This window comes from Nuphar pumila, chromosome 13 (assembly GCF_984573655.1).
Source record: "Nuphar pumila chromosome 13, dmNupPumi1.hap1.1, whole genome shotgun sequence".
Lineage (NCBI taxonomy): Eukaryota > Viridiplantae > Streptophyta > Magnoliopsida > Nymphaeales > Nymphaeaceae > Nuphar > Nuphar pumila.
The window spans coordinates 93,485,908-93,500,178 of NC_143261.1; the positions used below are offsets into that span (position 1 = coordinate 93,485,908).

At 36.3% G+C, this 14,271-nt stretch overlaps 1 protein-coding gene across 1 annotated transcript in view; it reads right to left on the reverse strand.

The window, feature by feature from the left end:
- The window catches only part of LOC149819232 (AT-hook motif nuclear-localized protein 10-like), a 32,768-nt gene extending 20,269 nt beyond the window's left edge, over positions 1-12,499 (reverse strand). Inside the window, exons 1-2 of the mRNA XM_089985343.1 lie at positions 10,978-12,499; positions 10,835-10,887 (exon numbers count right to left, since the gene is read on the reverse strand). Coding sequence (XP_089841469.1) covers positions 10,835-10,887; positions 10,978-11,392 — 468 coding nt within the window. The 5' untranslated portion in view covers positions 11,393-12,499. The remainder of the gene's footprint in view (positions 1-10,834; positions 10,888-10,977) is intronic.
- Positions 12,500-14,271: the final 1,772 nt, after the last annotated feature.

The window sequence follows — 14,271 nt, forward strand, 5'->3', positions numbered from 1 at the left end:
TTGTTCAATATATATATATATATATATACATATTTGTTTTGAAACTTTATAACTATTTGGTTAGAATACATTCTTTTGTGTAGTTGGGACCTTTGTTTTGTGTTCTCCAGATGTTCTTAAAGTTGCGATGGATTGAGAAATGAAAATCTTCGATGCATCGTGAAAATAGAGATAGCCGATGAAGGCGTTTGAGGATGATCACCAATGAAGACATTTAAAGACTTGTAATTGCAAAATTCTCCATTATGTCATAAAGATAGAGATTTCCATTGGAGATACTTGAAGACTTGAATCCTTCTCATTGATTATTTTTGTATTTTCAAACTTTCGATATATCACACCGTAAGTTTGAGGGAGTGTATTAAGTTGTATGTATTCACACATATATATATATACATATGTATATATATTTATTTATAATGATGTAATATGTAAATACCTATTAAAGGTATTTTGGTCATTTTAATCCTTGTGATAAGTTGCGGCGTTGCACCCATTAGAGGCACATTAGTACTTTTACTTTATTATGTTCTTGTCATTTTTTTATAGAAACTATTTGGTTAAAGACCAAATAGAGCTATTGGGTTCTTTTTGGACTAGTCAACATAGAGTTGACTAGTCAATAGAGTTGTTGGAACAGTCCAACAATTATATTTATAACTATTAAAACAGTCCAACAACTCTATTTGAGATTACCTCTCGTGTATAAATAGGAGTGACCCCCTACCTCTTGTTCTTTAATGCTTCTCTTAAGCATTCTTGCCCAATAAAATATATATTTTTTATGGTCTTGTGTTCCTTTTTTAAATTCTTTGTTGTCTTGAATGCACTTAGCGCTTGTGTAGTGCCTTTGTGCCCTTGTATTGTCCCATAGTTGGACTTGTGTGCACGTGCATGTTCACTTTGTGTTTATAATCTCGTAAGCCCTTAGAGGCCCTTGTTTTGTATTTCCGCAAATTTCATTACAACCACTTTCAAGGTTGATTCTTTACTTTATTAAATGTTAAAGCCAAGGTTGTAAGTAGCGTATCGTTACTTGTATCGGTCAGGCCAATAGTAACACCGCATTGTATCGTAAACGTATCGTAAATTTGTAATAGATTTTTTTTTAATCCAAAAAAATAAAAATAAAAACAAAAAAAAACAGAAAAAATTAGTAAAAATTCTAAAAAAATCATCACATCAAATAATGATGAATTGTACAAAATGCAACTATAAAATTTATGAAGCATTTATGTCTCTATGAGTTGCATAAGACATCATCAAACATCAACTATCTCACAAGAACAATGCAAAATATTAAATATCTTGTAATTAAGAACATGCTACAAGACTCATACTTTCATACTACTAAACAAAAATATTATGACAATAGTTGTACTCGATTTTCACTCATTACTTGAGTGTCCCATTGCTATGTTGGATCAACTAATGTCATATTTATTGGAAGAGTGTGGAGCCTGATTTTTACCTTGATATAAATCTTTCACGGTAAGTTTGCGGGGGGGGGGGGGGGGGGTTGTAGGGGAGCAGCGCCCTTGAGGCAAATTTTTTTGAAGAGTAGCTTTGTAATTCTACTCATAATAATTTTTTTTTACCTTAACCCATTCTCTTGAGTGAAAAAATGGTGGAAATGCATTTTTTTTATCTTAACCCACTTATTTGGGTGAAAAAGAGTGGAAATACACTTCTAATGATCTCGAGACAAATGGAAAAGTTGGTCCTCAAAAGGTATTTAAAATCCAAAATAAAAAAAATAATTTTTGGCCTTTTTAAAGTGAGCTGAAGGTGTATTGTACGATACAACACAATACAGGAGTGTATTGACATGGGTGTATCGTACAATACACCCGATAAGGATACGATATACACTTGTATCACGATACGAGTGTGTATCGTATCGTAAACCCTAAAAGTAACGATATGCATCATACCGTATTGTATGATACGGCACGATAGAGACAACCTTGGTTCAAGCTAATCCATTTGACTTGTCCATTTCTTGTAAATTTAGGTCATGGTTTGGCAAGTTTGTCACAGTTTAAATATATTGTCTTTATAAATGCACCAGTAATATTGCTAGCGTTAAGAGGCTTCAACTTAGTAGTTACAATATCTCAATATATAATTTTTATCTTTCCATAGTCATAAGCAAAATTGCATGTTATGGAACATCCATCAAATAAATCCGACTTTTCTCTTTTGGGAGGACACCATATAATTCTAGTGACCGATAACATAGAACTGGATATTGAAGTGACAAATGAGTCCATAGCCCATATCAAAGGTTCGCATAAAGTTTCATACCAAGGCATGCTTGCAAAGTGACAACCAGCAAAACTGATATACACATTAAAATTAAAGTACAACTCTATTTATTCTTACCATTTGAATTACCATAGTGTCAGTTACTGAGCCAAACTTCCATCAATTCATTTTCTTTGGCATGTTTTATCTGTATTGTGATGCACATATTTAACTAGCGCTATGTTGTTTGGTTCATGACTCAAAAGCGTAAATCCAACAAGTGATTTCACAAGAGAACTATTAAACTTCCATTGCCTCTGCATCCATGTCTGAACTACAACAAAAGTCTAGCTCTGAAGCCATCTCAATGCGATTATCAAGTTTCAAGCCTGCTAATAAAACAGGGAAAAATAAAAAAGAAAAAGGAAAGGCAATGTCCATTTGCAACAGGGTTTCAGTCTATATAGTCAAAAGGGCTAGGCGGTGCCTAGTCGGTAGACCCCTAAAAAGACTAGTTGAGAACTTGGCGAGACTAGTCGGACTAGTTAAAAAATACGAAAGTATACAAATATACATAAAAATATGTTTAATTCTTTTTGTAATAAGATATTTTCATTTTGCAAGTACAAAATTATGCATGCTTTCACAAAATATACATATATAACTGTACACACACATATATATATATATTCAATTATTCATAACATATTCAGTATAATTAACAAAATATGCTTTCAGCCTTTCACAGAAAAATTGATTTTAACACACATACACACATGCTATATTCATAGCATAATCAACATGCCACAAGTGACTCTGAACCTTTAATACCAAACATGCTTTTAGGCTTTTATAGAAAAAATTCACAGAAACTCACACATATGTACAAATAAAAAGCACACATATATCTCACTTTGAGCCTTTAACAGAAAAATTCATCAAAAACAAAGTAATGAACACATATACAAAAACATAATCAATTAAAATTAACTGTGCATGGTTTTAATGTTTCACAGAAAAAATCCCAAAAGGAAAGTAACAAAAACACATATATTAAAACATAATCAATATGTATATAATTAACTAAGCATGCTTTCATCATTTCACAGAACAAATCACAAAAAATGCACGCACATATATATAATTATATATACGAAAATAGCGGAATACATGTAATAATAATAATAATAAATGTCTAAACTGCCCTTGTGTCTTGGCGAGGGCAGCTTAGTCATCGACTAGGGTGCACCTAGTTGGAAAAATTGTTACCTTTTAGGGTACTCACGTAGAATTGCAAAGCCTAGGCGTTTTACTTATGCATAGACGGATTAGTCGGTGCCTATGGTACCCGGACACTATTTTTTCCTCCGTACCCATGTCGACAAGCGTATCCCTGTGTCGACACCAGAATGTAATGAAAAGAGGCGGAAGCACCAATAGAGCAAAAAGCACTCTTTAAGAGTGACCACTAGAACCAAGAGCACAAACACTAAATGTGCACACACAAAACTCTCAAAAGTGGAAAATGACTTAAAGTCATAAGTTGGATATTATTGAAGAAAAGGAAGAGAAGGGTGAAAACCCAATACATTTACAAGGGAGAGCCTCCTCTATATATAGAGGAGGAGAGCTTAAAGGAAGACCATAAAGGGGGCTCCCTTCTAGTCGTTGGGAGCCCCAATGGTCATAAATATGACTGTTGGGGCCCCAACGACTAGCTAGGTGGGGCCCCTTATGGTCCTTTAAAACAAAAACTGAAAAAGTAAAAAGAAAAAGGAAAAAGGGGAAAAAGAAAGAAAAAGAAAAAAAGCAAAAAAAAAGAAAAGGTACATGTGGATTTACCAAAACACCCCTATCGGGTTTTTGGTTTGTACAGAAAAATAAAAAGAGATATATTATGTATATATACATATATACATATATATACTTATATATATACGAATGTATATATATAAGTATATGTATATATATATTTATATATACATAATTTAACATGCCCCCTCAAACTTTACAAGGAGAAGACCGAAAGTTTGCCAAGAAGAAACATGAATCGTGGAGTTGGGAGCGCCTTGGTGAAGAAGTCAGCCAGTTGATATTCTGAAGTGACATATGGTAATGTGATGGTCCCTTTGAGATATTTGTCTCGAACATAATGGCAATCCATTTCGATATGCTTGGTCCGCTCATGAAATGTGTGATTGCTGGCAATGTATATCGCACTTTTGTTATCACAACAGAGCTTGGTGGGAGTAGAAATGGGAACGCCCATGTCACCAAGGAGACTTCTGAGCCATACGATTTTCATAGTTGTCATTGCCTTAGCCCGATATTCAGCTTCAGTAGATGATAGTGAGACCTTCTGCTACTTCTTGCATCTCCACGAAATGAGAGATTCACCTAAAAAAATGCAAAGACCCGTAATTGAGATACGATCATTGGGATTTCCTCCCCAGTCAGCATCAGTAAAAGCAGTCAATTCAAGAGACGAGGAAGAGGATAAGAAGAGCCCCTTGGAGATGGTATTTTTGATATATCGCACAATTCTCATTACGGCCGCCATATGAACCGAAGTAGGTGCATGCTGAAACTGGCTTGCTGCATGAACCGCATGAGCTATATCTGGACATGTGATGGATAGATAGGTGAGGGATCCGATTAATTGTCGGTAGGGGGTTGGATCCTCAAGAAGAACACCATCTTCAAGTCTCAGTTTCGCATTGATAACTTCGAGAGTCTCAACTTTCTTTTCATCAGATATTCCTGATTTGGTACAAATTTCTGCAGCTAATTTCATTTGAGATAAGATGTATCCTCGCGCGGAATAAGCCACTTCAATTCCTAAAAAATATCTCAAATATCCAAGATCAGACATATCAAAAGTTTCTTTTAACATAGACTTAACATCATTTACTCCCTTTTTGTCATTCCCAGTGATGATCATATCATCAACATACAACAGAAGCATAATAATGGAGTCACCTGTCCTTTTAACAAAAAGAGCAGTGTCAGTATAGCAAGACGAAAAACCTAAATTGATTAATACATTACTAAACCTGTCATACCAAGCTTTAGGAGTTTGCTTAAGTCCATATAAGGCCTTTTTTAATTTCAAAATTTTTCCATTTAAATTCATACTTGGAGGCAGTTCCATATAAACTTCTTCATTCAAATTACCATTCAAAAAGGCATTTTTGACATCAAGTTGAAAGATTGACCATTTTTTAACCGAGGCTATAGCAATAAGCACTCAAACACTAGTCATTCGAACAACTGGGGCAACAGTTTCATCATAATCTACCTCATACTCTTGGGCATATCCTTTGGCTACCAACCTAGCCTTATACCTTTTCAATGAACCATCACTCTTAGTTTTTACTTTAAAAACCCATCTACATCCAATGGATTTTTTGCCAATGGGAAGATCAATGATTTCCCAAGTTTGCGCCCTTTTAAGAGCATTAAGTTCTAGTTCCATAGCTTCATTCCAATGAGCATATTGTTTAGCATCATTGTAGTGAGATGGTTCATAAAAGGAGTGAAGAGCAAGTAGGCATGCTCGAAAGTTAGGGGAAAAAGAATCATAAGAAACAAATCTATTTGGTACTTTGGAAATACGATTTGATTTTCTTTGGGAGGTTTCTTCGATTGACTCACTTTGAGAGAATTTTTCAAGGGCACAAGGAGGATTCCTTTCATTTCTTCTAGAGTAGACTTGTATTTGACTTGAAACATTTTCTTCTAAGTTTTGATCATCATTTGGATGTTCAAAATGTTCTTCGCTAAGGGATTCACTAGGATCAGTATGATCATCTATGATGTTTTCTTAAGGCAACAAGTCAAATAGAAAGGAATAATCAATATTTTCATTTGGTTTGTGCGAAAAACCATTTTCCTCTTCAAGGAATGTGACATCTTTTGAGATATAAAGTTTGTTCTTAAGCATGTCAAAACATTGATAACCTTTTTGTTTTTCGCCATATCCCAAAAAAATACATTCAATAGCCCTAGGAGAAAGTTTATCATTTTTGTGAGTTAGAACAAAGCATTTACATCCAAAAATTCTTAGTCTTTTATAATCGGGAGACATATTGTAAAGTTTTTCAAATGGAGAAAGATTTTTCAAAGAGGATGAAGGAGTTCTATTGATAAGATATGTTGAGGTTAGAACCGCTTCGGCCCAAAAGGATTTTGGGATATTTTTTGAAATTAATAACGTTCTTGTAGTTTCTATTATGTGTCTATGCTTTCTTTCCGCAAGACCATTTTGTTGCGGAATGTTGGGACAAGAGCGTTGGTGACAAATTTCATTTTCTTTTAAATAGCTTTGAAAATCATTGGACATATATTCGCCTCCCGAATCGGACCTAAGAATAGATAGATTTCTCAAAAATTGATTTTTAACCATTGCATGAAATTCTTTAAAGAAGGAGAAAACTTCGGATTTGCGACTTAGGAAGTAAATCCACGTAAATCGAGTGAAGTCATCAATAAAGACCACATAATACGAAAATCCTCCTTTAGACAAAATAGGGGAAGGTCCCCACACATCGGAATGAACAAGTTCAAATGGCCGAGTGGTAAACTAACTTCTTTGAGGAAATGGAGTAGCTTTAGATTTCCCAAAAATGCAATCTTTACAAGTCATGTGATTGTCTTTACAAGTATTGTTCAAAAACGGAAAAAGAGACATTTTTATAAAATTTGGATGGCCAAGTCTATCATGCCAAATTCCAATACTTTTGTCTTTTACAAGATTGCAAGACGACTTAGATGAAAGAGTCAAAAAGTCCATAAAATAGAGATCACCCCTTCTATGGCCTTGCCCAATCAGCTTCCCTGACTGGAGATCCTGCACGGTGCAATCTTTAGGTGAGAAAGAGACTTGACATCCATGATCGGTGATTTGAGAAACAGAAAAAAGATTTAAATTAATTTTTGGAACGATTCTTACTTTAGGAATGAAAAAGTTTTTAAAATCAAGTGTTCCAATACTTTCAATTTTCAATGATGTTCCATCGACCGTTGAAACACAAGAGGATATGGGTTCGGAAAAAACATTTGAAAGAGAGTTTTTATGAGATGTCATATGAAAAGAAGCACCAGAGTCTAGTATCCACATACCTGGAGGTGATGAGGAATAGGCGATGGCGGCTCCGGAAGTTGAAGAAGAAGTCTTGAGAAGATGTTGGAGAACTTCAGAGATATGATTAAGAGTTTCTTTGATATCTCCCTCTTTGGCACTTTCTCCTTCCTTCTTTGGAGAATTTTCTCCAACCGCGGCTACTTTTCCCTTAAGTTTGGGACAAACCGGTCTAATGTGCCCCGGTTCATTACAATAATGGCATATTATTCCCTTTCTAGGCCCATTGCTATTTTTGTTAAAGCGAGGAGGTCTATATGCTTTAACATTTGATCTGGGCCTAGTAACGGCCAAAACTTCATCACTCTTAACACTTAAGCCAAGTCGAGTTTCCTCTTGGCATATTTCGGCAAGAGCGTCTTCAATAGGTAGAGCTTTGCTTCTATGGAGAAGATATGCCCTAACTTGTTCAAATTCCGGGCGAAGACCATGAAGAAATTAAAAAAAGTGCTCCTTTTCAATTTGTTCCCTTCTTAACTCAATATCTTCCGGAGCCACCCACTTAGGCTCAAGAAGAGCAAGTTCATCCCAAAGAGGGGTTAGAGAGCTAAAATAGTCCCAGACACTCATATCCATTTGTTTGGTGAAACAGATTTTTTCTTGACAAAAAAATTGTCGAGCAAGATCCTTTTGGGTATACATACCCTTAAGGAAAAACCAAGCCTCATTGGCCCTTCTAAATTTGGCAATATTAGCACAAATTTTAAGGTCTACATTGTTCATAAACCATGCCAAAATTTTGGCATGGTTACTTTCTCAATCCTCAATTTTGGATTGATGGTCATTAATAGCTTTGATGCGCTCATCGCCATCTAAAGCTTTTTCAACCTCATTTTCGATTTTGGTGAGAACAAGAGAGGGTTCGGGAGTAGTTCCCATAATAAAACCCCAAAGTTTCTTACCTCTTAGATGATTTTCCATAGCGGAGGCCCACATGAGATAGTTGAACCCATTTAGCTTAAAAGAAAGCTCCACTTTAGAGTCACGTTCCATCGGCACCAAATATCCTTCCTTCCTTCAAAAATTTGAGAGGCACACGTTCCAAGATAACAAAGAAAAGCCCAATCACCAACCGAGCTCTGATACCATGTAATGAAAAGAGGCGGAAGCACCAATAGAGCAAAAAGCACTCTTTAAGAGTGACCACTAGAACCAAGAGCACAAACACTAAATGTGCACACACAAAACTCTCAAAAGTGGAAAATGACTTAAAGTCATAAGTTGGATATTATTGAAGAAAAGGAAGAGAAGGGTGAAAACCCAATACATTTACAAGGGAGAGCCTCCTCTATATATAGAGGAGGAGAGCTTAAAGGAAGACCATAAAGGGGGCTCCCTTCTAGTCGTTGGGAGCCCCAACGGTCATAAATATGACTGTTGGGGCCCCAACGACTAGCTAGGTGGGGCCCCTTATGGTCCTTTAAAACAAAAACTGAAAAAGTAAAAAGAAAAAGGAAAAAGGGGAAAAAGAAAGAAAAAGAAAAAAAGCAAAAAAAAAGAAAAGGTACATGTGGATTTACCAAAACACCCCTATCGGGTTTTTGGTTTGTACAGAAAAATAAAAAGAGATATATTATGTATATATACATATATACATATATATACTTATATATATACAAATGTATATATATAAGTATATGTATATATATATTTATATATACATAATTTAACACAGAACAAGTCATTTTACCCTCTGTACATATAAGTTTGTATTCAATTAATAATTTATAATTATATTTTCAGTATATAATATATATTTTAGATATAACATATATATTTAGATTATATTCAGTTTATTTTGAATTTATTTTGCATTTATGTGATATATATATAGCCGTGTCCCCATACCCACATTTTTTGGAATTGCCGTGTTGTACCCTCCGTACCCATACCCAGGTGACATAGGTCGGTGCCTAGTCGGCGCTTTTGACTACATAGGTTCCAGTGAGTTTTATTGATTGCCTTTTCTTTTTCTCTTTTCCTGATAAGCTGGGGATAACCACCCACAAGATCAAAGTTGAGAACACTCAACTAGGATAGTGTAACTCTGACCATTTCAGTTATCTTCTTCAACCCTGAGTTTTTTTATTGACCGACTTCCACTAAATTTATCTTTTAACATAATTAAGCAGCTTCTGGAAAGGTCAAAAATTTTAAATTCTGTCTTATGTAGTCAAAATCACTAGGCAGTGCCTAGGCACCGAAACATATTCGTTCATTTGTAAATAAAAATTCTAAAACATCTTAGAGCTTTTAAAATAGCTGAAATTTCTAAATAATGGTTATAACTTTTTATAATTGAAATGAAAGATTCCAAAATTTTAATTTTATTTTTAGTCACCCACCTAGATACACTTCTGATGTACAGTTGATATCTTCAAACAAAAATAAATTTCGGATAACTCTAAAAACTTCAGGGGGTGTTCAATTGCTTCAGACTTTTAGATCTGAGTATATGGGTCCACATAGAGACCTGAGCAATTCAAACTGTGGATCTCAAATCCATGCTGTTTTAGGGATTTGAGATTGCTTTTCAAAGGGAAATCAGGGAAGATATGTTAGTCCAAACTTTAATATGTGCATTCTTGAGATCCTCATATCTTAAATCCTCGCTGGATTTAAGATCCAAGACATTCAAACGCAGACTTGCGGAAAATCCAAAATATGTCCTTAATGCCAAACTTCATATTCTTGTATAATCAAGTCCGATACTTGATAATATGCCTAAAAACATGCTAAAAGTAAAGTTGATTACTGGTCATGTCCCCGCTTGCAAAAATGGCCCTATGTATGGTATGGTAATTTGCACTATCAGGAGATTATCTTTGTAATTTCCATCTAAATTGGCTTCAGAAAAATTTCAGGTTTTCCAATCCACCAATATAGAAGCTTCATAAGAAGTCACTCGTGGCATGTTGAAAACTGTATCAAACTTGGTTATGTATTACTATGACAACGAAAGAAACAATCTGACAAACAAACAAACATGGACTTAATTGCGCTTAGATTTCTTTTTTTCTTCCCCTAAATGCCAACATTAGAGATTTTAGTGTTTTACAATTTTTGCATTAATTAAATAGAAATTGGATAACTCCAGCTCTACATTCTTCTAACCAGATAGTTTCCACAATCTGATCTTTAGCAATTCAAATTGCATGATTAACCTGTGCACATGATGTAAGTAGTAAGCACGTATAAGCATGCAAAGAAGAAAGAAAGTACGAGACTTCATAAAAAAGTTCAGACATAGAAGTGCATTGCAGAACAGAATGCACATCTTTAAGCAAAGGACAAGAAAGACAAAAAGGTCAAGAACATGACAGCTCTTATCTGACACTCTTGAATTTGGTAAAGGGAAGCAGCTTACATAAGATTAACAATCAGAGTTCATTAACAATATAACAGACAAGAAATGAAGAGTAATAAATGGTTCGAAGAAATGTTCACCTCCCCTGCTTTGACAGTGATTACATGAGGAGTGAAACCAATTCCTGCAGAACCTGTTATTTAGCAATCCAGTCAGAACAAGAGTTCAAAGGCAGTCCATGGCTAGGCCTGAAACAAGTTGCCACATTTAAACAGTTTGTCACCTAATGCATCCAGTTGCTGCCTCTTCCCTGACCCTGGTGGCCGCCCTCTATTCCGCTTAAATGATGGTGTAGAGTAACTTGGAACTGAAGCCAGTGGAGATAAAGCCAGTCCCATGGTACCATCAGAACCATATTTCCTAGGCCTACCTCTCTTTTTCTTAACTGGATCACTCAGATTCATGCCATGCAACATGGTAGGTGTTGAAGAATCCCCTCGAAATGGGGATGAAGACTCAGATGGTTTAGATGCAGAAGTAACTGCTGAACTAAATGGAATACGTGTGTGTTGCATCACACCACCTTGAGGTGGGGAAACCATGGAACTATTCTGAAAGCTCGAACCGTAAGTATCAGAGCCGATCATCATGACAGGGGACTCAGACGATGCTAACCGTGCTGATTCCCTACCTTCCATACACAGAAATCAAACCACAGCTTGGTCTTACACTGAATCTTATTCTCCTGCCTAAACTAAGCAGGCAAAGAAGCCTACAAAGGCAAAAGCTTCCTCCACCCACAATACTCACAAACCAAACTGTGACTGAAGGAGCCAACTGAAGCAGTCTGAAACCGTCTATATAAAAAACCTGATGAACCCTTTTTCCCCTTTTCTCTTTTTTCTTTTCTGGGTGTTGTTTCCCTATGGGGAACAGTTAAAAAATAGCCAGCTGTGGACTAAATCACACTAGACGAAGCCTACAATGGCATAAATAACAGGCTTCAGTGGACACTGTGAACACTTACAGAGGCTCTGAAAGAACCTTCTCCCGATAAACCCTACAATCCAATAACACAACTTCAAGTCCCCATCTTCTTCTTCTCACCAAAAACCCAAGTGAAAAAAGGCCAGAAGCCATGCATCAGCATCTTCTATCACCTGTGAAAACCCAAAAGCAGATGAAGAAAAGAAATCACAAGACATGACAATGACCACAAAAAGCAAAAAAGGAGCTGAAACTTCCAATGAGCTTCAGCAGATGGAACAAAAATAAAAAAAAGGATAATTTCTTACACTTTTTTATACAAAACCATTTTTTGCTACCAACAAATTAAAAAACATGAGATTAAAAAGAATGGAACTTCTACGCGTGAACCTCAACATAAAAGAAAAACAAAGAGTATTACTACAAAGAAACGTGAAACAGTGGCATAAAAAAACATTACCACCCACCTACTTTGAAACTTCACATAAATATCACATAATTTTCTAATACCAAGATTCAGGAGTACCCACTATTTTTTTCCGTGAAATAGACGTTGGGAACTAATTACAACACCATTTTTTCCCCTTTTTGAGACTGACTATGGAGTAGAACAAACATATAAGAAATTAAATGGAAACCCATTAAAGAATGTCATCTTTCAACTCAAGAGAAGAGGACTATACCAAAGAAAAAATTTAATGAACCAATTGAAGTAAATGGAAAAAAACTGTTTTTTCTTCTGCAATAACAAAATAAAATCGTAAAAAAAAGAAGTATTTTCTTGACAAATCTTGGGGTTTATTGGTGAGCGAAAACAAAAGGTACCAAAATGAATCACAGAATAAAAAATCACCAAGAGGTAAAAAATAATTAAGAAAAACCCACAAATTTTATGGAAAAAAAAATAATGGGAAGTAGGGATGTAAGAAGTGAGCATCATACCTTTGTAGGGGAAAACAATCCGGAGAGAATCGCCGAGATTTAGATTTTAACACCCGAAGATTTAGGGTTTTAGAAGGGTTTTCTGTTTTTTATTTATGTTTATTTTAAAGACCGTTTCTTTATGATCGGTTGAAAATACAGTGCTGCGAAAATGTAAAAAATTAGAATAAAGAAAAGTTTAAATTTCGGAGTAAAGAGTAAAGAAACCCTCCTACCTTTGGTCTTATTAGTAATAGTAATGTTTTCTTGCTTTTCAAGGGAAGCATGAATTTTTATTATTTTTGGGATAGTATCCTTTTTCCCCATTTGCTTGCTTTCCCATTCCCATTACCTTTTCTTACAAGTACGCCTTTGCTTTTATATATTTTTACTCCCTTTTTGGGGGTTTATACCTTCTGGGTGTTCCTTTTTCATTTGGTTAAATGATATTATATTTTTTAAATGTCCCAGCCTTGTCCCTTCCCTCCTAGTTTTGAATGTTAACCCTTTTCCCACCCTATTCCACTTTTACATTAGGTACAATTATCCCTGGTCACCCATTTTCTAGTTGGGTACAAGTAGAACACATACATACACACTCTCTCTAGGTTCAAAGTTTGGGGTGAACTATAAGACCAAATTCACCAGACCAAGGAATAGGCTTAGACCCAACCAGGCTTGACTCCTAGTGACAGGCTACCACATTATACTATCGACTCTTCCTTCCATAAGTGCAAGATTATACTATCGACTCTTCCTTCCATAAGTGCAAGTTTGGTAACCTACCCCACAGAGCAGGACTTGGCTGCTAGACCCGACCCAACTTGGCCTGAATCAGGGTTGATTCTCGAAATGCCATGGAGACCTCATTCTTGATGGCACTAAGGAACCAAACCCTAGAGCATAGCCAGATTACTAAATTGACTAGACTTGCAAAGTCAGCCCTCTAGTCATTTTCGCCTTCGTAGTGGTTCATCGAGAAAATCTAGTGGTAAGTTTGAAAACCCTGCTTATTGTCTTTTAAAACTAACCCACTAATAGAATTTAAATAAAAGTGCTTGCAGGTGATCGGATGGCAGTGGACCGGGGTGGGAGGCAAGGTATCTATCCCCTTCCCATCTCAAAATAGTGACCTCTATCCCCGGTCCATCTCCACAATAGGAAAACTTTGGACCTCCATCTCAAATTTATCGTTCTTGTCTCCATTCCTGCCCCTATCTTGTCCTCTTTCTCGCATTTCACCAAATTTACTGTCCCCGTTTCCTATCTTTGTGTTCCTTAGAAGGAGGAGGAGAGGTAGAGCTACCGGTACACTGAGAGGGTCGAGTTGTCATGAAAAACAGCAAAAGGAGCCTTGAGAGGAGGCTGAAAATAGGGGTGGCAAAACCTGACACGACCCGCCAACCCGCCTCTTAGGCGGGTTTGGATTGGGCAAAAACAAACCCGTTTAATGAACGGGTCGACCCGCCTAACCCGTTTATTAAATGGGTCAGGTTCGTGTTAGGGGTATGCCAACCCGCCAACCCGGCTGACCCGTTTAATAAACGGGTTAGGCGGGGCGGGTCAACCCGCCAACCCACCAACCCGTCCGCCAACCTGCTGACCCGCCAACCTGACCCGCTAGCTTACCAACCCGTTTACCTGACCCAATCAGTTTATTAAGTGGGTT